We start from the raw sequence: 27,515 nt of genomic DNA on the forward strand, positions 1-27,515 counted from the left end.
GCCTGACATGATGGGCTGAGACCTGGATCTTGCCTTCAGGGCTCAGGTTCCTCTTTGCACCTCCTGATCCGTGCCAGGCCATGAGCTCTCAAAGGAGAAGACCTGCTCTTGCCATAAGGCTTCAACTGCCCACCTCCCTTCCCTCACCCCTTCTCCCTGCCATCACTGGCAGTGATGTCCCCCACCCTCACCATCTCTACATAGGCCATGTCCATCCCGTTCCCTCCCCTCTATGAGCCAAAAACACATGGGCATCCTGTAACATTTTTATTGCTCTTTGTTGGCCTTGCTATGTCTGGGAAAACTCCCAGGTGTTATCCAAGATTTGGGGAGAATAGCTTCTTGTGGGTGCCATTTTTTATCAAAGCTGTGTGAGTTAAGGGAAGAAAAAGAAGAGGAAGAATACTGATTTTTACATTTTTCAGTCACTGCTGTGGAGTCACAGGCACAGGAATGAATCCATTCCCAGGAAGCCACCAGCAGAATTTGTTAAAGGCTATGAGATGAAGTATTCTCAGCAAGTGGAAGTAAATCATGCTGGGAAAGAGACAGGGAGAGGGGGAAAGCCCCCATGAGCCCCATTGCAGATGCTGCCTTCTCAGCCCAGCAGCATCACAGGGCAGACACTGATGCAGTTTGGCTCGCCTGACTCCCACCACCACTTTCAGACCCAGGAAAAGCATTCCCCTCTCACAGTGCTGTCAGCAGCTGTTGCACAAGAGGCTCTGCGTGTCCATGTGCCGCTTGTGCCTGTGCACCTCAGCATGGGGGGAGAGCAGGCAGGGTTTCATGCTGATCCTGGAGAATTTGGCTTCCTTTAAACTCAGGATCTCTGCTCAAACTCATTTTTTCCCCTAGCAATCCCTCTTTGTCAGGACCTCAATATTTTCTGGAGACATGTAATATGTCTGGCCATTTCTGTCTGTTGAGGAGAATCGACGTATGGGTTGTAATATGTATTAATTCCCTGGAGGAACATTGAACTGTTTCCTCTGCCCAGGTGGAAAAGGATAAACACAGCCACTGACATGCTGTTTAGTCTGAAAATAGCCCACTGAATGCATAATGAAGAGCCTCCTGAGGTGTTACTCTGCATGTTAAAATGGTGTTCAGCAGCCTGTGCTGTCACACAACATAATTTGACAATAAATGTGCATCTAATCAGACTCCCAATAGCTGACTGTCACCGTCTGGCCATTAGTATTACCTGCCTGTTCAATGGTAGCTGCATCTTTGGGAAACGAGAACTTCGTTGGTCCCAAAATACGTCTTATGTGTGAGAAAGACAAATGAGGAACTCTGTGTCTTGGCTTTGTGCTCAGTGCGCATTTCAGGCTGAACAGCCACTTGTGTTTAGCTGGTGAGGACAAAGGAAAATGAACATTTTTCTTCATGGGAGGAAAATGGGAGGATTTCTGAATGATCAGGAGAAAGAGCACCCCATGTCCTTTGTAAGCCTAATGAAGGCAGAGCGGCTGAGGGTCCTTCAGTGAATGATGCTGCATCTTCTTGTGCACGCAGTCCCTGCCTGCACTGAAATAGAAATCGTCAAGCTTCATCCTTTAAAGTGCAAGCCAGGGTTTGAGCAAAATGGCTCAGGTTGGAATCAATTGACAAGTGACTTCTGCTGTTTAATTCACACCCTCATAACAACACTTGCATGAGTGATACATAGACAACCACTTTTGTCTCTGAACATTTGACAGCAATTAGGGCTTCACTCCAGGGGCAGAACATCATACTAACATTGGAGTGCTGGAGACGGAGGTTAGGGTAAAGAAATTAGCCATCTGTCTGGTGGAGACTGTATCCTCCAGGAGGCAGTTGGATGTCAACAACAGGCAAAATGTTTCCATTCTCATTGTCCCACACTTCAGTTGTACACAAAGGCATGAAAGACACGCAGAAGCCCCATTCACTCCCAGTTATATAGAGGTCTGCCACCAGCCACCCCAACAAACACCCCCTGGCTGTTGCAGCGAGTGGCAGCTGAGAGCTGCTCGCCTTTGTGCTGTTTGCAAAGCAACCTCTCAGTTTTGGCTGTCCCATCATGGAGAGCTGAGAGGCAGGGACATAGGTGCTCAGCAGGGGAAAGCAGAGTCTGACTGCAAATGAGGCAAAGTGGTTCTTAAGCCTTTCCCTCCAGGCAGGATGGTGCAGGCTTGGGCTCCGCAGCACGTTTCTGTGCTGTGAGTCCTGGATACAACACTGAGGCCGTGCAGGAGAGGAGCAGGCAGATCTCATCAGCTCTGGGTGGCTGTTTATCAGCTCACCCAGCGTGGCCATGCTCCACACTGCTTGGAGCAGCGCATCTATCACACTGATGCTTGGATCCTTGATTTAAGGAACTCATCTCTGAGGACAGTCCTGCTAGATTAGGCTGGTTGAGGGTTTAGGGAGCATGTGTTGACATTTGGTCATGTTAGTCACACTGAGCTACACAGCCAGAGAAAACTGCCAAGTCTCTTGCTGCCTGCTCTGAAAGACTGTTTCTATAATTTCGGCTGCACAGGCATGTTACTTTTTTCTTTTGTTTTGTTTTCTTTTTTTTTTTTAAGAAACCAGTCAGCTACAGCATTTTCTGACAGGAGTCTAGTTCTGATAAACACAATGCCCTTGCACAAGTCCCCTAGCTTGATGATTAAAAAAAATTCAAATATAGGACAATTTTTCTTACTTAATTTTTACATGTGCCTGTATGTCTATAGAGAAAAGCGCTTGTGAGAGAGCAAGGGGCAGCAGAACATATATTTTCATTGTCTGTATTTGTCAGCTCCAAAGGGTAAATTATCAATAGCATAACTTGATTCCAAACTACTGTCATGGTAAAAAAATACAGCTCATCAGTAAAGCTCCTCTATCAGCCTTCCTAATGTGCAAAGAAAGCCACACACGATGGCTAAGATAGGGCTCTGGCCCCCTGGTGTGTCCCAGATGTCAACCAGTGTCTCCCTCCAGATCCTTCAAACTAATTCTGTACATTTATTAAGTGGAAGACTGTAATGAAAGTTAACTTTCTGAAGCTTCCAAAACTCAAGAGAGACTTGCAACAGTGACAGAACTAGGAACTCCTCTGTTTCCTTCCTGGACTTCCTCAAGTCTGCCTTGCAAGGCTTGCGCATCAAGCTGTTACCTTTCCCCAGTCTCATGTCTGACATCTTCCTACTTCTACACTGTATGTACTAACTTGTGGTCAACTGGGCTGAGTTTGGACAAATCTGTTTGGCTTCCTCATAGGAGCATATGGCCAGTGGCAAACCAAGTTTTCTTTATTAACAGTAGGGACAGTCCCCGTGATTAAATATATTTTAAATCAGTGGTGCCCATGCACACCTGCCTGCCCAGCAGATGATACCTCCAGTAGATTTTTCAGGACATCCCAGTAGATGTCCTTCTCAGTTGTCTTTCCTCAGCAAATGCTTTTCTTTTTCATAGAGTCCCTCTCTGAACTTCTTCAGTTTTTGTTCTTGCTCCCCCCTGATTTGTATGGAGTCCTTCCCAAACCATTTGTTAGCTGGCTAGACGCAGGTAGTCAGACCTGCAGTGCTGACAGGGCACATTTTGTCTCCCAGCAGACCCATGATCACTCATGGATGGCTTGCCAGGACTACTTATTTCATTCTTGGTAGCCTTTAATGAAAAAAAATCATTACATTTATGCAGTAAACATTACACTAACCAGGTCAACTTATACAACTCATAAATTGTTACTGTGGCTGTTTTAGGGAACGAAGATCCATTAACCAGCCTGGCACAGAGATGCCACAGGACACTTCCTGCACCTTGTATGAAAGTCATAGATTTAGTATTTCACAGATTCAGTATTTAGTATTTCAGAGCAAAGTTTGGTAGGAACCCCTTCTTCTTACCCAGTTGTTAGGATTTAATTACATATTCCAGAAGCAGTCAGTACCTAAAATAAGTGGAGGACTGATGTGAAATCCTCCAACCTCTTACAGTCCCCCACACCCCTTGGTAGAAAAGAGCAGGGAAAGAAAAAGATTAAGTAGACAATAATGACAGTAGAATCCTTGGGAAAAAAATGTGAAAAGAAAGTAAAGGAGAAGGAGAGAAATTTTATTACTCCTTTCCTTTTGTAGCATGGATTGGGTTTGGATGTCTCTCTGCAGCTGCTGCTCTTGCTGCTGCTGCCACCAGTACTTAATATTCATTATTTTAGCACAGTTAAGGAAAAAGAGTTGAAATAAACTCACGAGCATGACACTGGGTAACAAATGATTTTTAATTCTGTCCTCCAGCATAAAGTTTCAGATTCATATTTCAAAGGCTATATAGATGGAAGATCCCACTGTGGATGAAAATAAAATCCAACTGGTGGATATGTGGGTCTGTAAATAGATGCTGGTGGGTTTTTTTCCCTAATCATCTGGCTGCTGAAACTTTCAGTAGCCTGGACCTGACCACAAGTGCATCTCTGTCTTCTGACAGAGGTACTTTTTGAGAGGCTTAACACTGTACCCAGTGTTAAGTTCACAAACATGAGTTATGAGTGAGTTTATTATTTCAAAACAGGCAGGTCACAGATGAGCCCAGTACTGCAACAGGGCTTTGAGCTGTCCTGCCCCTCCTGGCACCCCAAATTCTGAAATGGCCTCATCTGGGAAACCCCATTTTCTACAGAAAAAGGTTTTAGGTGTTGGTATAGAAGATGTAAAAATGCTAAGCATCAGAAACCTACCTAAGCAGTTTACACAGAGTGTTGAAATTATGTGGGTAGAGATTCTCTGAGAGGCATTTTTGGTGAAAGTGAAGATTTTCTGGTGACAGCAATAGTTGGGTGTTACTGGCTCATTTACCATCTTCACGTTGGTTGTGATCGCTGCAATCTAAAATTGTTGACTTTTGTTGGGACTGGTTTGTACAATACGAGTTTCATTTAGGTCAGTAGAAAAGATGCTGGTGTGAAGGAGAGGGCCATATGTGTGCCTGCCTGTTAAGTCCCTGAAAACAGATGTTTCTGTTGGATAAAGAAACATGTTGAGGCTGAGAATCCTGGAGCACTTTACATGCTGCTGCAGACTAATATGGAAAAGTAGAAGAGAGCAAGGATGGGCCATGCACTAAAACAGAGAACTGTTGAGAATGGGTGGAAAGCCGTCAGCATAAAGAAGCATCATGTAGAAGATTTGAACAGAAGTTACCATAGTTTTGCTGCCCCAGAAGGTAAAAATTTGTTCTTTCCCCTTCCCTCAGCCAGATGTCCCTTCTCTTTCTTTGCATCAAAAGTGGACACAGCAGTAAAATTCCTCACGAGCGTTGTTTCTTCATGAAGGGTAACTGCTTCCTGCCACATCTCTATGATGTGAAGTCTGGGATTTGCTTCATGAAATGAGGCAATCGTGAACCTCACAAGCAGAGATATATGTGGACAGCAATTAAAACTAAAGCTATGCAATGTGTACCACGGCCTAGAGGAGAGGCAGATCATTTAACAATGAGAAAAATAAGAAAAAGAAATAAACGCTTCCTTACAGACCTTGGTGCAGTCCCTTCCTGCTTTCCCAAATGAATCCTCTTAAGTTTCCACAGAGGGCATGTGTGGTTGAGGAAAACACTTGTAATTTGTTGTTTTGCAGAAGGGTGGTTCCCTGTACCTTTGGAAAGAGGCCTTTTCTGAAAACCAAACAACAACAAAAACTTTCCCTCCACGAAGCCAAAACCTGGTGTTTGAAGGTGTACAGGCACATCCATTGTTTTTGGCATGGTCTTTGTGCAAGCGTCCAAGAACAAATTTTGCTCTGTAAGCAGTGAGACGTGTGTGGAAGAAGCAATAACATTCTGCACGTGTGTCACAACACACTGGAAATATTATCCTCACTGTATAATACATTCAGGATCTCATAGTGGATTCTGGGCAAGCAAAGGGCTGCTGCATCTTGTATTTCTTGGCTTGTAGTGCTCCATTTAAACTTTGGGGGAAAAGTCTTAAGAAATGGGTATTAAGCAAGAAGCAAAACCTATCTTCCAATTCTAAACATAACTAAATGCCATCATAACATTTTGTTACATTGGCAACTCTATAAATAAATTTAATCAATTTCTACATGATTTTGCCTTAAGTTTCTGCCTTCCCAGACCTCTTCAGGGAGAACAGTGTCTCTTCTGTTTATCCCTTTTGGAATCTGACCATGTGGTAATGTTGTTACACCGTGGGATTTTATCTGTTGGGTTTTGTCCCAAGACTTGGATTCCTGGAGTGAGATGACTGAATGTCTCACTACAGCTCTTGTATTTTTTAAGCAAGTTTCTGTACTCCATGGATGTAAAGTTTTACATCTGGAACAGAACAGAACCAAGTGCGGGTGTATCTTCTGTCCTTAACTCTGGTGAACAAAGGCAAGACGAGCTCCTGATTTTGAAACATGAGAGAGCTGCAGCACTGAGATTTGCAGCACTCCAGAAACCAGGAGCATCTTGTCATTCTGCGAGTTTCGTGCAGAAGCAGTGATCGTCAGGGAGACGCATCTTCCAGTGGTATTTACAGCTTGATGTTGATTGTAGGGCACAAGTCATTATAAGCCTGACCACTTTCTTATCCTCTTCAGTAGTGTGAGTAGGGTATTTCACTCCCAGGCTGTGGAAGCTTGCAGATCACTTTCTTGCCTATCTCTCTCCTTCCCATTGGGAGGTGTTTGCCAAGCCTCAGCAGCACTTTGGAGCTGAGTGAAACTCAGAGGCATCTTCTGTCTGAGTAGGCACCTCAGGTTAAAGTTAAGCTCCCAGATCTCCTCTCTCAGTGCCAAGTGGCAGCTTCAGGGAGTGCATCCAAGGAGGGTGGTCAAGTAGCACCTTGCTGCACATGCAGGGATGTGGTTTCACTGCCAGTGTAGCCTTTACCCACTGGCATGTCACCCCTCCTGGGGCAGGGACCCAGCAGGCTTGTGGCATGTTGGTGGCTCTGACAGAAACTAACTTGGAAAGCTTCTGATGGAGCTCATCAGGAGGAGGCTTGTAGGGAAGGCACCATTCCCCTTTTGTGAAATGCAAAGGCAGTTTTACTCCAGAGAGCCTCTGAGGATGCTCCTCTCCCAGCAGCCATGCAAATAAAAGACCACAGGTAAAGGCTACTGGGGAAAAATATCCACCACATTCTTCCTTTGTACCTAGTTTGACTTTTTTCTTTTAGATGTGAAAGAAAGAGCTGGCAGAGAATGCCTTCCCTTCCTGCAAATGAGATTTCAATACCCAAAGAACTTGACGGTGTTCCTCTCTATCTTGTTCTCTGACACAGTGGAAAGCTTCAACTTAACCCTGGTAGTTAAGTCATAATTGTCTGAACTGAGCCAGGAAAGAGCTGTGGAAAAGTGACACATGTATCCCTTTTTTTTTTTTAAGTGTCACTCATCCCACTGGCTTTTAACAAGAGCACTCTCCAGGCCATCTCTAGAAGGACCTCTCTGCTAACGGGCATATGTATCACAAAGTTCTTGATCACCTCCTCTTCCCTTTTCATTGTTTGTTAAGGAGCATTGATGTGCTGCAAGATTCTCTCATTACAGTAATTCCAGTGCGTTGGACTGAAAAGTCCTCATGGGAGCTGAGAGACAGGCTAGCTGATCTTCTCCATCACTGTCTCCTGTGATTCCGTTGTTCATACATGACACTTCTCTAAACAGTGCCCTTAGAGAGCACTGCTGGCAATACAGGTCTAAAATGCTGGGATTATCCAAGGAGACCCTTTTTAGCTCAAAGCACATCACATAATAGAAAGTATAGACAGCTTAACCAAAGCAGTGGTTTTGCAGTCTAAGTATCTGGTGCATACTCAGGGGACTGTGGCTTGACTCCCATTATCTGCCAATCAGGTAATGACTTGGCACGGCAACTTTTTGGGAGTATGGCACATTGCTCTGCAGAGCTGTCACCATGCTGAAGAGCCACCCCAGGAGAGCAGGCTGCTGAGCAGCCTCGTACCCTGGCACATGCTCTTGCAGCTGGACCAGAGCCTTGGTGCAGAAGAGGTCCACAACTTCCTCAGTTCTTCCACTCATGGGAAATCTGTGGGGTTGCTCCCTGCTTGGGGAGTCTCCTGTTCACTGAACTTTGCTTCCTGTGGACACAGCAGTGAGTGAGTGCTGGTGGTGTAGCACAGCCTGAGAGACACCATCACCAGCCATCAGCGTTGCCATCAGCGCTGCCAAAAGCAGCCCAGAGCAGCAACCATGGCCAGCCTTGGCCCTCATCTCCACATCCTCCCTTAAATCTTCTGATGGCAACCGAGCATTGCTCTGGTGCGGCAGAGGTGCCTGTAAGGAGGGGCCAGGTGTGTGCCTGGTAGTGTGCAGCACTCAAGTGACACATGACAAAGGGGAAGCAGTTTGCTGAAGTGGGAACACATGGCTGTCAGCTCCCAACAACCGTGATGGATTCATGGGGCTCTGCCGCTCCATCTCACCCTGGCAGAAATGAGGAGATGCTTGTCTCAGCATCCGCAGAAGCTGGCACTGCCTGGGCCACAGCAAAGCCCTCAGTTTTAGCCAAGAATCCTGCTGTCCTTTTCCTGCCTGCTCCTTAATCTATGTTCTTAGTGACATTGCTCAAAGGAAGTGGGAATCACATAGGATAGAGAAATTTATTTTCTTTCTTCAGTCTTGAGGAAAGGTTTTTTGTCAGTTGATTTGTTTAGGCACATGCAGACAAGAAATAAAATTCTGGGCTTTTATTTGGAGAAAATGTTTTATCTGAGGATGTAACTAAAGCGTGCTGGCACTGTAGCTCCCTGGATCCTGTTGCCTTTCTGGGGTTGGGGCAGTTTGTTGGAATCAGAGGAACTGTCACTGTTCTGTCTGTAGGGGTAGGGATGCTGAGGCATCAGGCACAGCAGTGATTTGTCCAAAATGTGGATTGTGAATATATCAGGCTGCCAAACACCAGTCTTACAACATCTTCTCCTGTGTAGGGTTGATAAAAACATATCCTGCACACTTCCTAGGCTGCATACACCTACCTGCCCCCTTTCCACCAGTTAATGACCTGTCTGGAAGCAAAGAAATTTATTTGTTCTTGGGAGACCAGTCAGCTGTAGCCAGGTGGCACCACAGGCTTTTTGCCTGAAAGAAAACAGGTTGATCTAAATAAGATTCTGAAATCAGTTCCTTTTTTTTCTGTATCAACAGCATGCAGGACCCTAAGACCACAGTACTTCCTTACAATGCTACTGACAGAACACTGAATCCCAAGGAGCTCTTCAAAGAGGGACAACTTGTTTACATTTACACATTTTTGATCTTGCTTCATAAACACACAGAGCTGTCCTGTCACTGAGCAAAGAGAGGTGTACTCTGGCTGACTGGAATTGCTTGGATGGTACAGAGCATTCCCAAAGCTATGAAATGCAAACAGTCAGCTAGCCATCACTTGAGAGAAAATGACAAGACAGAGTAAGAAAGCACCTACTAACAGAAAACAGGACCTGGTTTTGCATCCTGCCTTTTCATTATCTCAGTAGGGAAAGGTTCTGTGTCATGTTCATGCCTTAACTGTGGTGAAGTGAAGGGGCCTGATCCTCCTCCAAGACTGAGGCAGTAGGTGAGGTTATGGCCAAGGTACCCCATGCTTGCCCAGTGCTGGAGAGATTGCTCAGGAGCCATGAGAGCATCAGGCAAAATGCCATTTAAAAACATCAAGAACAAAGATTTGACAGGATTCTCTGTCTGTTCACTTGCCCTGCAATTGGTACCACAACCCATGTGTAGATATTCTTTAATGGAAAAGAAAGCCTATGTTAGATGTGTGTTCTTTTTTATGATTTCTCTCTCTTGAAATGGATCTGACAACTCTTAAAATTTCTGAAAGCTTCAGAGGAGGAGGAGATCTCTGTGTGCTCGTTCAGCACAGTAGCGCCCAGTTCTCCCTCCTCAGACTTCTCCCCCTCCCCTCTACTCATGAGCGTGGGATTGGGAACGGGATGTATCAATTCAGCCTTATCCCCAGCAAGAGAAGAGCCTCCTCTGTTGCTATTTTGGGTTCCGTGGGTGCACCCTGCCTGCCATGAACCCAGCACAGTGAAGTGTTTAATTCAGCCTCCTCGCTCATTTGAAAGGAGGCTGTTGAGCACTCTGACCACCCCACTTTTACAGCTGGCCGTGAATTTCTGAGTGTGCAGTGATATCTTTAGCTCTGACTCCAGAAATTTCCTGTGGAGCTGCGAGATGCAATCCCGCAAGTGCACTGGAGCTAAATATTCTTTCTGGGCTGACATGCAGCCAGGCAAACAGGGGCAGTGTCAACACTAGCCTTTCCAGTGCTGAACAGGTCGAGTCATTCTGGAGGAGGTGAGGCCTAGTTCAATTAATTAGGTAATAAGTTTGTTTTGGTATTTAACCAATCTTTGGACCTCTCTGTGCTAATCTTGTTTGTAAATCCCTAGAAAATGCCATGTGACCTGCATTGCAGCACTGCACTCAGCTTTGGCAACCAGGGCCATTGCGGAGGAAGGTTTTCACCCTCCAGGCAGACTTTGGCTGCAGAAAAGTGTTGTAGGTTTTCACTTGTGCAAGGCCACAGCACTTAAGAAAGATGAGAAAGTAAATTTTGAAGCAGTCCAAGTTTAGTGAGGGATAATAACAGTAAAAGCCTGGAAATTAGACACACAACACTGGCTCGTTTCGCATAAAATCACCGAACTGCCAAACTGGTGCCACACATTTTAGACCATAAGGAAATATTTTGAGGGAATGAAATAAAGCTAATTAGTCCTTCAGGCTGTGCACCTTGATTTTGTCATTATAAATCTTCAGTCATTTTATCCTGCAAACAGCTGTGTCCATGCCCAGCACCTGCTGAAGATGCAGCAGCTTTCCTCCTCTGCAGCTGCATTTGGTTGTTGACCGGTGTGAGTGTGGAGCTGTTTGGTTTTCCAAAGCAAGGGTGCTTCCAGATGACATCTATGGCTCTCACTGCACTTACAGTCACTGTAGAGAGCTACAGGATAGAGGTTCACAGTGTGCTGTGAGGAGGAGCAGCAGGAAGATAGGGCCATTCCACAAGCTTCCTGTACCACTTCCCCCAGCAGCTTTTGAAGGCTTGCGGCTCTGCCTTGGCTTGCATCTTTGCTGGTTTTAGTGGCGAGCCAAAGGAGCTGGAGTTTGCTGCAGAATTGTTTCTGAAATATCAGGGAGAGGAAGACTGTGGTTTATTTATGCTTGGGGTTTTTTCCTGAGCATCGTCACCATGCCTTTTTCAGGCAATGGTGTGTTCATATCTTTTAAGAGAGAAATGTCTCATTGTAAGCAGTGAAAACACGTACTACTACCTCAGCTCGGAGTAACAGATTAATTTGGAAGGAAGCCAGCAAAGAAAACATGCCACTTACATTTAAACAAAAATAATAATGCTGGTTGATGAGTATAGGGCAACAATGTACATTGCTAATGTGCTATGCTTGTTAAGGAGCTGGTGTTTTCACAGTGACAAACTGAACACTGAAGTCTGACTCTGTTACAATTTGGAGATGTCTGACAAAGTTAGACATGTGTCACCATGCTGAGAATCCAAATCCTTTTTATACAGCTGAACTGCCTTACTGGGGTGCACAGGTATTCTGGCTGCAGGACAAGGAAGCGTGAGCACTGCAGTTGAGTTGCTGGAGATGTCCATGAGGTGTAAAAGCAGCACAGCACTGGAGAGTCCTGACACTTCTGCCAGTAGTGTGGCCTTCCTGCCTGACCGCTGGGTTTCTCACAGAGGAAATGCCCCAGATCACACCCTGACCACTGGCTATCTCTGGCAGTCCCTAGGATGTCTTGGAGAAGAGGCCTGGTAACTTTGGAAAGACCTGGAATCAGCACACTGAAAGCACAGTAACTCAGACGATATAAACTTGGCATTTTTCTAAAAGCAAAACCCCCACTGCATTTCATTCACAGCCGAATGGGTAAAGGCTTTCTGTCTTTGTGCCTATCTGTGGTAGCAGATCCTTAGCAGCATCTTCAGCTCCTTGTTTCCCAGAACTTGTTGGTTGCTTTTGGTGAAGCCCAGAAAGATGCCAGCACCAGGATGGATGGTGATTCTGATGGACACCCCAGCTGCCAGTCTGTGTGTCAGAGATATCTCAGTCTTACATATGTGTTTTCATACATAATATCTAGAAAATCAGGTGTGGGGTAATTAGGTTGAAATCCAGTGAAAATTCAACAAAATGTTTGCACCCAAAGGATACAGCTCAACATTTTCAGTGGGCTACCGTGGAGATGCCTGAGTGCTTTGATTTTTGGACACTAAGAAGCAGATGAGAATCTGCAGAGACTCACAAAAATTGTGACACTCCTAGTAGTGATGACTGCATCTTTTATTTGAAACATTATGAACCCAGCTTACCAGCTGGAATATGGCACGGGAATATTGCCTCACATGGTGTTAGAGGGAATATTTGATTAGCGAGTTTGCTAATGAAGCAACAGTGCTGCTGAAAAGTGACCCAGAGCCGTTAAACCTGTCTGAAGTAAGAATTGTGATTCATTTAGGTGTTTCCTACTAGGTTCCCAGTCTATTGCAGTGTTGTAGGTAATTTTGGAGGAAAAAATTTTTAGGATGCTAATAACAGAGTTACAGCTACAACCTAAGGGGACGTGGAACTAAACAAAAGAAGGATTCATTAGAGAACAAAAGAAACATTGGAGACTTTGAACCTAGGAGTCTCCCACACATTAACTAGGTGTACTGCCAGTATGCTACAGATATGTGTTACATGAACACATAAGGTAATGATATGTCTACAAAGGGCTGAATGTATCTGTTTGATATTTTGTAGTGAATTATATTTAAGCAAGTGGGAAGCTGCACACTCCCCAGTCCCTCCACCTATCAGAAATAAGGTATTAAGAGATCCAAAGCTATCTTCTGCAGTTTTTGTAGACTTACAGCTGACAGCCACACCACGTGTTGGTAAATTGGAACCTGGCTCTATCACTGGGAAGTACAGCCCATGGTTTCACAGAGCCACTGTTGGCTTTGCTTTGTGAAGGGTTTGAGATATCAGCTCTCTGGGCAAAGTCTTTTGAACACAGACAAAGGATAAGGAAGGAAGGAAGCAACCCATATCGCTGGGGATTTCAGAGGCTCCCTTTTTCCATGGTGCACCAGGTGAATACTGGTGGGATGCTCAGAGAGGGACCCGTGTTTGGGACAGGACACACACAGAGCACCCAGCCAGCCCCTGTTTCCACAAATACCAACTGATTTCAGCCTGGGAAGCAGGGGGTGTGCATAGCACTGATTACCAAGAAGACTGTGCAGTCAGACTCAAAATAATTTGGCTTCCAAATCAGGATTTAGTCACTGGGAAGTGACTGCTGTGCCAGTAACCCAGGGTGTAGCAGAAGGAAGCCTAAGCAGAGGTACTTACACCAGAAAGTTGTACTGCAGGAGTTTGCCCAACAACCTGCTTTGTGCTTCACCGCAGAAAATAAAGCAACATCAGTGTCCAGGACTGTCCCTTGTGATCAGGATTGGGAGTTCCTGGCTTTACTGTAGTTTTTCTTATTCTTTCCAAGGAGAGCACAGCTGGGAGATATGGATAAGGTGTGGCTTTTGCTAGTGACTTCTACAACAGTGAAGCTGGACCCTTACAATGGGGCCAATGAGATCACAAGGGAAGCAAGAAAGGGGATGGGATTCTTGCAGCTGCAAAAAGATCAGGGTCAGAATGCAACTCCATTACAGACACTTATTCATCCACAGAGATGCAACCAAAATATGCCATTAGCACCAAGTTCTTCAGAATTAGATTTAGCTCTCGGTGCATCTGTATAGTTTCTCTCCTGCTGTTCCATTTTTTGCTATTGCACATTGGTTTCTCATTGAGCATATAACAGAAAAGGTATCAAAGCTGTTTTGGAAGTTCTTTAATTGTAGGTTGTTCCCTTTTTCATTATACATTATGAAAAAATGTAGTAAGGAAATGTGAATGCTCGGCTAGAGGAGGTCATCAATAATCTATGCAACTGCTAATGCCATTAGCTTCTTTGGATTTTGCACTGTATGGGGCCTAAAGGAAATGTTTCCTAAAAATAGCCTTCTAACTTCCAAAAATGAGTCAGCCAAACTTTCCTTCAGCGGAGCTGCAGCTGTCTGAGCATTCTGAGCAGTGGTAATAGAAAGCTGCAGTACGGATGCTTTTTCCTTTTCTCAGGAGACTCAACTTTACAAAAGATAAAGAATGATGGATGGGAGATCTGCCCTGTTTTCAGTTAAATAACTTCTAATATCACCTAAGAGGGAGCAGAGAGATTCTGTCATCCCATCAGTATTTTAGATTTGTGCAGAGCACAGCCTTGGTTTGGTGTCTGGGATTTTGAGTCACCAGTGCTCTGCCACTTACTGTTGTTTTTTTCAGATACACATATAGCTTTGCATTGGGACCCTGAGACATGGTCAAATTCACAGTGATGGCAGGGTGTATTAATGAAGGGCATCATTCTTTGCGAACAGTGGTGTTTTTAATTAATAACTCCAGCAGGACTTTTCTGAGATTTGCATTTTTTCTATTCCATGTCCTTTTTAAGTTAGTGAGATAATGAAATTACAAGGATGAAAGTGGGGGCAGGGGGAACCCAACTTAAAGTCTGGAAAATAATTGCTGTATTTTTTTCTAAAGAAAGACTGTAGTCTTCATTCCTGTTAGTGATAGCTCAAACAAGGCACCGCAGTTGAGTGGCAACTGCACCAATTAGCAATGCTGCTGTTGGTTTGTGAATTGCATGTGAAATGTAGAATTTGTCCAGAAGTGCTAATGCAAATTGCTCAACAAAAATGTGCCCTCTGTGTCAAGTCTTTTCATTTGTTCTGACACACTGCTGTCTCCCCAGATTTCTCTGATCGGTAGATCCCTCTCTCAGTTGACAGCTACCAGAGCTCGTAAAGTAATGAAAATATTTCTTATTGCCATTAGCTGTGTCTCTTCAAGGAGGGCACCAAGCCGGCACCAGCTACTTGCTATTCAACATAATTCTGACTTTCATTTATAGGGTATTGGACTTCACATTTCCAGACTTAAATGCTAAAAGCCCAGTAAATGCCTAAGATTTTACCTGCACAGAAGTTCAAAGACCTGGCTATCTGCCATGACAGTAATTTGGTCACTTTGCATGTGTTCAGCATCCCCTGTTATTGTACATGATGATAACCTTTGTGCTGCACTGGAGGGGGCTGAGTTACAATTGCCGTGGGAACTGTAACTTATTTCCTGGCTTTTTCAGCACACAATAGCTCATCCTTATTTAAAAGAAGGAGAAGTGAAGCAAGGGCACAGTAAAATGTTGGTGTTTTCATACCTACAGAATATAAAATAGTGTATTTAGCTGTATGCAGATTGAAGTTTTATTTGTTACACTATTTATTGCACCTCTGAGCCATGGTCCCAGTTTAGGAGTCTCATTGTTCTGGGCTCTCTGCAGATGCAGGATGTAAATATGTTTCTTTCCCTACAAATACTTCTAACTTAAGAGTAAGATAAGAGATAATGCAGGGAAACAAACACACCAGGGAGTACAAGGAAACAGAAGACAGCTGGACATCATGGAGACAGAAACTTCTACAAATGTAACTATACTGGGGGCAGAATTCAGGGTCAGATTTCTGTGATTTGGAGGCTGTCCTCCCAAGAATGAGATCCAGCAGGGAGGAAAGCATGAAGGCACTTCTAGCTAAAATGTAGCATGTGGAAAAGAGTGGGTTGTGATGGGGTGACAGAAAGTCTCAGCAGTGAGAGAGAGATGATGTGTGAGGTGGCATATGCTGCAGCTGAATTTGAGAGCAAGGGAGGGTGTGGAAATCCAGAGTAAAGGGAATCCAAGAGAGGTCTGCAAGGAGAGAGATGGCACAGGCGGGATGACAGGCAAAGAAAATGAGCAGGACAGCAGAACTTGGGCTGTCTACAAGCAGGGTAAGATTGCAAGTGTCAGGGCGTGAGGCAGTGGGAACCTGGCTGTGGGACTGCACAGAGCATGGGGGCATAGATAATAACCAGGCCATGGACTGAGTGACAGCCAGGCCATGGTGCTGCCCACAGGGACTGAAGGAACAGGAAGGAGAGCAGGCCTAGGGAGTAAGATGAGAGCCTTCTTCGAGCTTGATCTGACAGATATCCACAAGACAATCCCAGAGGCAGAGCATGAATTTAGTCAGAACAGCTGGGAAGTGGCCAGGGACAGAGAGGCAGGTCGGTGAGTCACTGGTGCAGAGAAGGTTCCTGAATGTGTACAGAGGGAGAGCTCACTCGGAGACACAAGGGAAAGGGAAAGGAGACAAGGAATGAGGACACAGAGCCACAGAATGGCAGCAGGTAGAAGGGTGAGCAGTGACGAACTACTCTGAGTAACCCTGAGCAAGCACATGAAGGTGTTGGGGTCAAGTAGGAGCACTGGGAAAGGAGGACCAGATTTTCAGAAGGAGTTGACAGGCTATGACAGAGAGCCTGGTGTAGTGCAGACCTGCAGCCAGACAAAGGAAATTAGAAACTCTGTGATTCCGGTTTTGTGACAGGAAAGATGTGAAAGCCTGTTTGGAAAAGAATCTGTTGGAGATGGAGCCTAAATTCAGTCTAAATCATATAAATCAGCAGCAGCACACTCAATAAGCTTAAAGCTGACAGTGAGAAGAGATAGAGTGAGAGCTGGAGAGTCACTAGGAGTCAAGGGTTGACTCATAGTGACTTTTTTTTTAAGCATAGAGATAAAGCATGCATGTGCTGCAATGGGAAAGAGCGAGAGAAGAGTGAGATATAAAAAAAGGAGAAGGAAGATGGGGGCAAGAGAGATGAGAAGAGAGGACCCAGTGAGACTGCCAGGACAAGCAGAAGGGCTGGGAACCATGGATGAAGCCGCCTCCTCTGTGGCCAGGAGCAGAGAGGTGGGCAGGATGGGAAGTGGGGGTAGAAGGAGATCATGTCTTGCTTTAAGTCTCTCATGGGAGAGATCAACACAGTTCTGTGCAAAGACCTGTCTCCAGTGAAGGCAGGGTTTCAGAGGTGAGTCAAAGGCTGCAAAAAGGCAGCTGGGATTGCGCTGGGAGGGCTAGTTAAGCTGGCAAAGATAAGTAGGCATTAGGAAGATGGCAGCATAGAAGGAGGCAAAAAAAGCATTCATGTTGTGGAGGAAGTAAAAAAAAAATTTAAAAAAAAGGAAATTTAAAGCTTAAGCGGTATCAAGGCTATCTAGAAAGCCTCAGACAGCATAAATAAGGGCTTGATCAGCAAAGCAAGCTATACCTTAGAGACCTGGAAGTCTAGGGATAAAGTCAGTTCTTCTAAAACCTGAGCTGAGCTAGGCCTTGCAAAGGAAATTAATTCAATTGTGAGGTTTTCCTTAGTTATACAAATAGAGGAAACCATACATATGGGACATGTCAAGGTGAAAGACCTTAAAGACAAGCTAGGCATAGCCCAAATCAGAATACCTTATCTCAGTTTTCAGTAGGACTAAGATGACTGAGTGTCAAAGTACAGGCCAGGTGGCTGATGGAAATACAAAGACCACATCCAACAGGGAAGAAAAAATCAAATGAGTTTCAAGTGCTGCAACTAGGTGATCTGGGTTGCTTGAATTCAAGGATGTTAAAAGAACTGGCTAATGAAATCCTACACCTGTTGTGCCGTCCCAACCAGCTTGGTTTATCAGCAGCTAATTATGTGAAACCACAACAAAGATCCTGTGGCTTTGCCAGGCAGCTGGACCACTTCCCTTGGGCCTGCCGGCTACCTTATGGAAATATTTGGCTCTTGATTCGAGATGGAAGTCCCACCTCCAGAGGGCCTGCACAGACAAGCACATACAAACAAGGCAAGGGAGTTATTCCAGCTCTTTGAAGTCACTGTCAGGCAGAGGAAGATCATGGAATTTATGCATGAATAGATACAGATGACCATTCCTCGTAAGCACCAATGCTTTTATCAGTCCCACTTGTAATCTGCTGAAGCCCACCAGGGATCTGAGTTACTGGGTATCCACGGTACACTCTCCCTCTGTGTCCTGTATGGGCACAGAGCAGAAGGAAGGCCTCACTGCACCCGATCCTGCTGGTGTGTGATCTCGCTCTCCTGAGGGCACGATGTGAATGAGGGAGAAGAGAGCAGTGTGAAAGGAGCAGTTGTGAGCTGCAGATCACGCCCAAGCTGTGCCAGGAAATACCCAGGAAGACAGTGCCGCTTTACTGCAAGCACCAGGGACATGGCAAACACACTCCCTGACCCCTCCCTGCATTCCTACCAGGCCAGAGACCAGCCACAGGGTCAGGGACAGTGCAGGAGAGGTCCCTGGAGCCGTGCAGGAAGAGGGCTACTTTGTGAGAGCCTTTGCCATACATCTTTCTGTGGATATTTTTTTGCCTTGGCAGAAGCAACACCATGGGGGTGATCGCAGCTTCTTCCCAATTTTTGAGGTAAGGTGCCTTCTGCATATGAGAAGGAGAGCATATGGCCCACTGTGTTTATTTCTCAGCCAGGATTCTTTCAGGCTTGGCAAATTACACACTGCTTGCTGAGGAGCAACACAAGTGCCAAGTTGGAATTTCTAAAAATGAAATATTTCATTTATCACAGCACTGAGAAGAGGATCTGAAAAACGCCCCTAAGTGTGAAAAAATACCTTTTGTTTATGCTCAAACAAAACAACCAAGAGGAAATTTAACAAAATTCCACCTAGAGTAAAAAAAATCTCTGCAGTCATCCACAGGAGACTTCAGGCAGCTTCTGCTAGGCGTGAGCTAGAGCCAGGCTCTGCAAAATACCTCAACAACCAGTGAGCTCCATGGGGTCCAAGTGATAATATGGTAGAGGCTCAGGCCATTAGAAGGAAAGGGGTTGCCTGGTAATGGGGAGTGTTAACTGCTAGAGAGCTCCATTAGAGCATCTTTTTCTTACACTTTTGCTTTTTCCAAGCCCCACATTTTTCCCTGTGTGTGCTTAGAAGCTTTTCTTTCTCTTACAGCATTTATTTTTATTGTGTCATTTTCCTCTGTTCCCCCTTTTCATTGGCCCTGTGTGAGTGTTTGTTTAAACCATTTGCCTGCTTTCATCTTCCATTTTTCTTCTCTCCCTCTTTCCAGGGGCTCTCTAGCTGTGATTATCCTTACGCTTCACATTAGCTTTCCTCCCTCCTGTTCCAGGATGGGCTTGAAGGGGGCATTGATTAAAGCTAAAACCTGCAGCAGGAGAATTTCTATCAGGCACCAGCTTCAGGGTCCAGTGGCCTCCGTGAGCTCAGCTCTCACTTAGTTTTTCTCCAGAACCAGTTTCCAAAGTCCCAGGAAATCGACCAAGACAGAGCCGAGCTGGCACTGAAAGGGCAGGTCACAGCTCCTCTTGAGGGGCTGATTTGTACCCTTGGAAGCCCTCAGCTGTGGGAGAAGGCAGCGGGGATATGGCATGGAAAAGTTCTGGCATGGGCCAGGTTTTCAACTCCCTCCTCCTGCCTTTTGCTCCCTGAAGGTTCCCTCTTGCTTTCTGAGTGGTAGGACACACTGTGGAATGCCATGATGGCACAGCTTCACGCAGCAGTCTTTGAAGGGAGTAATTACAGCCTTCATAATACGCCTAAATTATAAGGTTGGGCATTTCAGTGTTTCTTCAAATCCTTGCCCTCCTTCCCACCCTGCCACCAGCCTTGCCTGGGGGCCAGTGCTTATTTCTCCCTTTTTTTTTTTAAGGTATGAATGTAAAGAGGCTATTTTGGTTTGAATTTGGGCTGATCCACTTTTTTTTTTCTCTCCTAAAAATAATAAGACCAATAAAAATTGCAATTACAAGTTATTTGAAAAATAGTTATTTGAGATAAATTAATACTTCTCAGTGCACAAATCCAACTGTATGAAAGACCATGGCAACCGGGGGCCTGGGGGGAGAGAAGAGGTTTGTAGCCCCTCCCTGAGGCTAGATGACAGAGGAAATAGGTGAAGCAATCTGCTCTGCTGAGCCTGCTGCTGGAGCTGGAGTTGTGAACCAGCATATTCCATCCCTTCATCCTATACACTGTTTTTTCTGAGGCAAAAAACATCCCCAGAAGTCTGAAATGAATGGATTTGTAATTCCCTTAGTCTGTCAGATGGTACCATTCTGAGAAAGGTGGTTTTCCTGTGGGCAGTCTGATTTAGAGAGAGGATGAAGATCCCTGCAAGACACAACAAGTCACAACATTATAAGGAATTCAATAGAAATATTTCTGGGGGAGTATAGGAATGTGCTTTCAGGTTGCCCTGAAAACACTGGGTAGGGATGATGTTTTACTGTGACCTAGTGTATGGAAATGGAGTAATATTTTTGATCCCAGTAATAGGTTGAAGATCCCCCTTCTTAACACACACACACACACGCAGTGCCTGTGTGCCCAGCAGCAGCTCAGGGCTGTGTAGAGGTGAGGGCTGTTCTACCTTGTACATCACAGCCATTCCATTGCAGTACGGTTTTGTTTATCCAGAAAGGCATTCATCCTTGAAGACATCAAATTGTGGAGATCTGCCGTTTCTGATGCGTAATGGAATCAGAGGGTAAAAATGTGATTCTTCTTTCTGATTTGAATCTGTCTTCAGCTTCCAGTCCTTGTATCTGGTTTTGCCTTCTTCGCTGGATAAAAGAGCTCTTTAAGGAATTTCTTGCCTCAGGAAGGTATTTTTATCCACCATGGTCAAAGCATCTCTCCGTTCTTTTTGTGGTAAGCTAAATGGATTGAGCTCTTTAAGTCACTCACTGGCAGGCACTTTCTGCCACAAATCATTTTTTTGTCTTCTTTTTCTGCTCTGACTCTAAAATGTAGATGTCTGATTGTATGCATTTTTCTAGTGTCATTCTTCGTATGCAGTGTGCAGGATAAGCTATCTCCTGGGTTCTATTTGCTTTGTATATTCAATATCCATTCACTCACATGCCACAGAATATTATGTCTGTTCATCTGTTTTGCACATTCACACCCTGCTTTCCAGGCTATGTTTCTCTCAGCTTTTTGGGCAACAAGTTGTTCCCAGACGTGGAATACCCATCCTCTGTTGATTTCTGCCAGTAGTTGCCTGAGACAGCCCCCTTTTCCCTGAGATGCCACTTTGCCCCCTGACCTTCAGCGGAAGCATAGCTGGCTCCTCCACATCCAAGGGCTCTGATATCAGGCTGTGCACAGAGGGATAATGGGCAGGCTTGGCTGTCCCTGCCTGGTTCTTGGGGCTTCACCTGGTGGTTGTTCTGCTTGTTCTGAAAGGAAATTGTGTGACTGCTTTTAGCTGCAGTTGGGGGATTGAATGACATGTGGAAGGAATAAATTGCTGCATGATAAGGAAGAGGCACATAAGATTTGAGACAAAGAGGAAAATCTCATTTCCACTCCCCTTTGTTATCTTTTTACTGTGCATAACTGTACATATCACACATGTTACTCCGAGATCCTGCAGAGTATCCCATCACTCCAGTAGAGCCCTGGAAATACACTGGGAAGACACAGGATTTATCTTTCTGTTGCTTCACTAATGATCAGTTTATCCACAGGGGGCAACTCCCGTGGAGGCATTAAGTAAGCAGCCAGATCCTTGCACAAGTTCATCTTACCAGGTGCCCTGCAGCTCTACAAACCTGCCCAGGTGTGTTATGCTGACCATTTGTAAACAGTGGCTGCTTTTTGGCTCTGTGAACAGGCCGCTCTTTGGCTCCTTCAATACCTGGTTTTGCTCCCAGGGGCCAAGCTCTCGATTCTGTCCCCAGGCTGCCTTAAAAGTGGGCAGCGGAGGCTGCAGGGGCAGGAGGGCTCCTGGGAGGCTGAGCCAGGGCCAGCCTGTGTCTAAACTCACTCTGTGGCACAGCTGAGGGGCCTTGGCACCATCCTTCCTTTATGTAACCAGCTCTTGGCTTCACCTGTCCCTTGGCAAGGACCCTGCAGTGGAGCTGCAGCACCACTGTTCCTGACTGGAATGCCTGTGACTCTGCTTGAGCCACTGTTAGCAAGAGAGAGCTGTTTGCAGCCTGAGAGCAGCACACAGTGGCTTTGGGTGGTGTTAAAAAGAGCCAGAGTGAAAAATGAGAAATCACATTGTACCATTTTCCCAGATATCACAGCCTGAGAATACAACTTGTGTTTCCCCTTCTAGGGCATCTTGTCACTCTCTTCAGGGACTACCTGCCCACAGGGCACCCCCGTACACACATGTCCACATGCACACAAGCACAGGGCCCTGGGGGAAGGAGTTGGGCAGTCCCCTTGCTGCTGCAGGTCTCTGGGAGTTACAGGGTGAGCCAAGCTGTGAGCATGGGCCACTGGGGAGACCAGCATGGGCAGCTGCAAGGGTGATATGCAGCCACAGGCTGGGTGCTGATGGGGGTGTTTGGAGAGTGAAGCAAGAGGCAGCAGTGCCAGCTGGTGGAGAAGGGAAAATGCAAAGGCTGGGCAGAGGGTGTAGGAAGGAGAAAGGGGTAGCAGGGAATGAGGAGGAGGAGCAGGAAGTCTAGGGGCAGGAAGGCTCAGGGTGCAGTAGGACAAAGAGGGAGCTGTCAGGCAAAGCAGGAGCAAAGAAGGTTGTCAGTGAAGCTTGAATTAGTTTTGTTTTTAAGCTAAGTGTGGAAGTGCTGCTTGACTTGGTGTTCGGCTCCTGTGGTGAGACTGCACCTGAGTCTGGAGCTGCCATGGCTTGTAAGAGGCAGCCCTATAGAGTCCAGCATTGCTTCCTTCATCCCCAGTTCCCTTCCACACAGCCCATTGCCAGGTGTCATCTCCACTCACTCCCCTCAGAGGATAACAGCAGCAGTGCTGGGCTGCAGAGCACTGGGGAAAGAGCTCTGCTCCCAGGTGCTAGGGAGCATTTTCCCGCCTGCAGAGAACTTTTGCCTGGGCTGTATTGTTATTTTCAGGACACTCAACCCAGGGCTGCTCTCAGTGATCTCATAAGGGCCTTTCATCATCAGTTGGGAAGAGCTCTTGCCAAGAAAAAAAAGGAAAGGAGAAGAAATATTCTGGGCAGGAGGGTGGTCTAGATGAAGAAGGCCTGGCTTTAAACCTGTTAAAACCAGAAACAGGAAGTTTTCATGATGTACCTCAAAATGACTAAGCACACAATACTGGAAATGATACCTTTGCGCTAATCTTCGTATTTTCTTCAGCTGCTGCACAGTGCACCAGGCTCACGTCAGCTGGTGGGGGTCCTTTCAAAACTTTCTTCCTTTTAAACTCCAGAATTAATTTATAATATAATCCAACAGAGAATGGAGTGCTTTTTGCTTGGGGTGAGTGTGTCCCTCAGCTAAACCCATGTGTGCATTAGGAGCCAGTACAGGAGTTCTGTAGGAAGATTTTTTTGAAGGCAATTCAGTGACAACTTGGGCTGGAGCCCCAAAGGCAGCTGTGCACTGAAGCTCGCAGAGGAAGTTCCAAGGGATGTCACTTCACAGCATGCCCTTCGGCTCCTGGGTTTTTTCCCCTCCTTTTTCTCTGCCTTGTAGTGGCTGCAGCAAAGGCTCCATTATTTGGCAGCATGGCACTGCTTTTGTCTATAAATGGAAGCAGTTGGCCTGTCTCCCAGGCAGGATAGTCCTGTGCGTCAGTTATGCAATTGGTAGCTTGATGACTTCATCTGAAGCTGGGGGAGGGCCAGGGGGTGGTAGGAAAAAGCCTTTGCCATCAGCTCTGCTGGAGACAGCCAATGAATGTGTGTGTCCCCCCAAAGCAAAGAAAGCAGGAGCTTAGCGACAGGTGTGGATGAAGAGTTTGGTGCAGGAGCAGCTGAGGGATCCTTAGCAATTCCTGGACTCTAGCTTAGGGGAGACGCAGCCACTGCTGCAGCCCTAGTCCTTAGGATGCTTCAGGGACCGTGCTTGACCGAGTTGTAAAGTGCAAAGTGCAGTGGGGGATAGTACTGGGGGAGAAAGTGGAAAGAGGAACAGGGAGAGAACTTTCAAACCAAAACAGATGTTAAAAGGGGAAAGAACCTAAATACCAGAGAGCTGCCTTTCAGCAGAGAGCCCTTAAGGGAGTATCTGTGCAAAGTAGAAATGTGGACAAATTGTATTTTGTTATTTCCTCAGAAGGGTCATGAAAACCTGACCTTCATGCAGAAATGCTGATCTTCATTTCCCAAGCTACACTTCAGCATTGAACTTAACCCTTTCCTTGACTGGGTTGGGGTGGGTGCTGCAAGATCACCTTTCTGTACGTCCAGATCACACAGTGACTGACGTAACTCAAACCCGCAGTGAAGCAGGTGAACCTGAACCTCACCCTGGCAGGTTTTGCACAAAGGGTGCTAAAGTGACACAGGTCCTTTCCATCAAGTTGGTGGTTTTGAGTAAGTCCCTGTCGTCTCTGTTCATCAATTAAAGAGGTTCTACGGGCTCTTAACACCCGAGACAGGGACCGGGCACGCAGTCGCTGGTTTTCAAATACGGCATCAGGGGCGGCGTGGTGCCAGGCCGGGCCCCTCGGGAGCTCTGGAGGTGTCGTGAGCCCCGTTTGCCCTGGCCGCGGGACAGCCTCGGGCAGGGCGGGCGCGGCTTGGGAGACCGCAGCCGACTCCTGGGAATGCTCCCTGGAGGCGCCGGCAGGACGCCGGCCCCGCACGGGCAGGGCCGCGGGCGGGCAGCGCCACCTGCCGGCGGCAGCAGCGCCGGGAGAGCTCCGCTAATCCCGACCCTGATCCCGACCCTCCGCCGGGACGCGGGTTGGGTTTTACCCCGGGCTTTCGTTGGTGCTTTTCCTAGCACTAAAAGGCAACAAATTGGATTTAGAACATGAAGAGAGAGTGAGGTGTGTGCAGGGAAGGTGCTTGCACTGCGTCCTTCCAGCCACACACACTGATTCTGTGCTGCAGGATGGCAATCTTGAATAAACACTAACTGGAGTTAAATCCTGAGGATCTGGAGAAGAATTAGTGCTGCCAGCTCCCACTATTCGTTGTGGGCACCTAACAGCTTGGCTTCTCAATCCAGACGGCTTTGTTAAATTGCTGTTATGAAGAGAGGGAAACAGAATGGAAGAGAAAATGTACTTGTCTCCTTGAGAAGGAAGAAAAAGTTTAGAAAAACATGACTCTGAAGCATGAAAAAACTTAGCACACAGCTTCACTGTTTCATTATTAATGAATTATAAAGTACTCCTGCTTTACCTGAGGGGCTTTGGATTCCAGGAGAAAAGAGGAACCTATTCCCTGTGGGGAGCAGTCCATGGCTCAGTCACAAGCCATGAGCATCTTTCCAAGGACTCACTTTCTCCAAGCTCTAGGCTTCACCCACAGACTCTGTGCCTCCTCAGCTTGGTGATCTGTGATTTCCCTTGCCTGTGGAGCACCCCGGTAACAAGGTCTTCCCTCTCTCTTTGCACAGGAGCACCAGGTGGGATTGTCGCGACCCACAGGGCCCATGCAGCCTTCTGTCCCGGCAGGCTCCAGCAGTGTAGTCACAGGCACCAGCTCTGGGGGGCCCTTCCTTGGGAGCCAGCCCCAGGTGGCCATCATGAAGCAGATGCTGATCGAGCAGAGAGCGCAGCTGCATGTGATGGAGCAGCAGAAACAGCAGTTTCTCCAAGAGCAGAGGCAGCAGCAGCAGCAGCAGCAGCAGCAGCAGCAGCAGATCTTAGCGGAGCAGGTACAGTATCCGTCTCCAACGCATGCTGGGATGAGCATGAGCACTACAGACAATGCAGCACCAGCTCTTCCTCCTAGATTTGGGAATTCCCTCTCTGTGGCTCTTGTCTGGGTGTTTCAGCAATAGTTGTCAAAGAAGAGGCAACTGTATCAGTCCTACCATTATCTTGGCAAATATTACCCATGTTTCCAGTAGTGGGCTTGACAGTCACCTTGGATTTTAGGCACTGGAAAAGTTAGCTCTTAACCTGGCATCTAATGGTGCATTTACTCCAGCAGAAGCAGACTCAGCTGCAGTTACAGTCATAGGTCCTCTCCCCTAGCTCTGATTATGGTCTTGCACTGGCAAAATCTGTGCATAGCTGCACAGGAATCTGGGACAAAGAATGGATATGGGTTAAAAGAAGCCTTAGCAAAGAAAAATGTTACTATTTACCCAGACCAATTCCTTAATCTGGTTTATTGAGTGCCAGTAGGAGCAAATAGGTTATACAAGGGAGAGACAGCAGCAAGGGGAGAACCAGAGACTGAAGTGGGACAACAGTGAAACTACCTCTGGCAGTGGCAATGTGGAAGAGCTGCATTGGAGCTATCACCTGGCTTCCTCAGCTGTGCCACAGAGTGAGTTCAAACACAGGCTGGCCCTGGTTCAGCTTCCCGGGAACCCTCCTGCCCCTGCAGCCTCAGCTGCCCACTTTTAAGGCAGCCCGGGCTTTGCAATATGGATGTTAAACTACACAGTCTGAATGGCGGTGTGTGCTTAATTCAGCTGTAGTTTCAAAGCAGCCCAAGAGAAAACCACTGGAAAGTCACACTGTTGATTGACTAAACTTGATCCAAGTTTAAAGTTCCAGCCCCCTAATGTTACTTAGATAATGCTCTGGTAGGTCAGCAGTTGCTTTAAGCTTGGCTTCTCCTCTCTTGCTAAGGAAAAACAGCTTAAGACCATCTGCTTAAATTTGTGTTAGAAAACATGCATGCTGTGTAACCACAGAAATACAGATTGCCTCCCCCCCCTTTCTCTTGTTGCTTCTGAGAAACAGAAAAATTTACTCTCAGTGAACAGGAAGGATGCTCCTAGAAATATTTAGGATAAAGATGCCTGAACTGATTCAAATGTGAACAAGTGCATGAGAGTGAGGATGCAGTAATGCATCCCATGGATTGGGCCAATTCACATGCATAAAGCCAAGAGCCAGTCAGTGACTTGGCTGCTGGGGGCAAGCCTAAAAGTATTAAAAAGCCACCAAGCTGAGGCTGTCAATTATGCTGGCAGAGATGAAAAGTGGCAAAGTCACAGTCCTCAGGTTCCTAGCTTTGGGGTAGTTTGTGCCTAACAAGAGTCCCTCTTTCTTTTTGATAATTTGTAACAGATACTTATGAATGCAGGGATCAATACTTCCTTCTTTCCCATCTCTGCCGTTCTTGTACCTTTGTTACACATCCTTGGTTTTGGACACAGTATTTGTACGGCTGCGGATGATGTTACAAGACATGTCCTTTCAGTAAGTGCTTAGTTGAGTACACCTTAGCATCTGAAAGCTCTGTTTTTATAATCAGCCCTTGATTCTGTTTTAAAATATTCACAAGTATTTGTAGAAAACAACCAGAGAGGAGCAATGTGGTCTGGATCAAGGGAGCAATGCATTTTGCAGTCACCACTTCCCAAATATCATTCACTGAAGCACAAGAGGAAATGTGCCTTAGTATCCATTTCTGTTTTGGCTGAGGAATGTTTCTAGGCTGCAGTGCTTGGGTCAGGATGCAGAAATCCTTGCAGCTGAGTGTTATGAGTGCAGACATGGAGCAAAGTCTTGCACCAGGAACACAAACCTCTGGACCTTGGCAGGACTAAGGGAAGGAAAGTGCGTGTGGATACAGTTGCCCTTAGACCTAGGTGAGCAAAGTTAGTTCACATCCCTCCTTCTCCTTTCTGCATGAAGACAGTTAAGCTC

At 46.2% G+C, this 27,515-nt stretch overlaps 1 protein-coding gene across 3 annotated transcripts in view; it reads left to right on the plus strand.

Moving 5' to 3' along the window:
- MAML3 (mastermind like transcriptional coactivator 3) overlaps positions 1-27,515 on the plus strand; it is a 270,289-nt gene that overhangs the window by 233,150 nt on the left and 9,624 nt on the right. For all 3 annotated transcript variants that reach the window (XM_032108899.1, XM_032108897.1, XM_032108898.1), the window contains exon 3: positions 25,301-25,561. In XM_032108899.1, coding sequence (XP_031964790.1) covers positions 25,301-25,561 — 261 coding nt within the window. The remainder of the gene's footprint in view (positions 1-25,300; positions 25,562-27,515) is intronic.

This window comes from Corvus moneduloides, chromosome 5, assembly GCF_009650955.1.
Source record: "Corvus moneduloides isolate bCorMon1 chromosome 5, bCorMon1.pri, whole genome shotgun sequence".
Lineage (NCBI taxonomy): Eukaryota > Metazoa > Chordata > Aves > Passeriformes > Corvidae > Corvus > Corvus moneduloides.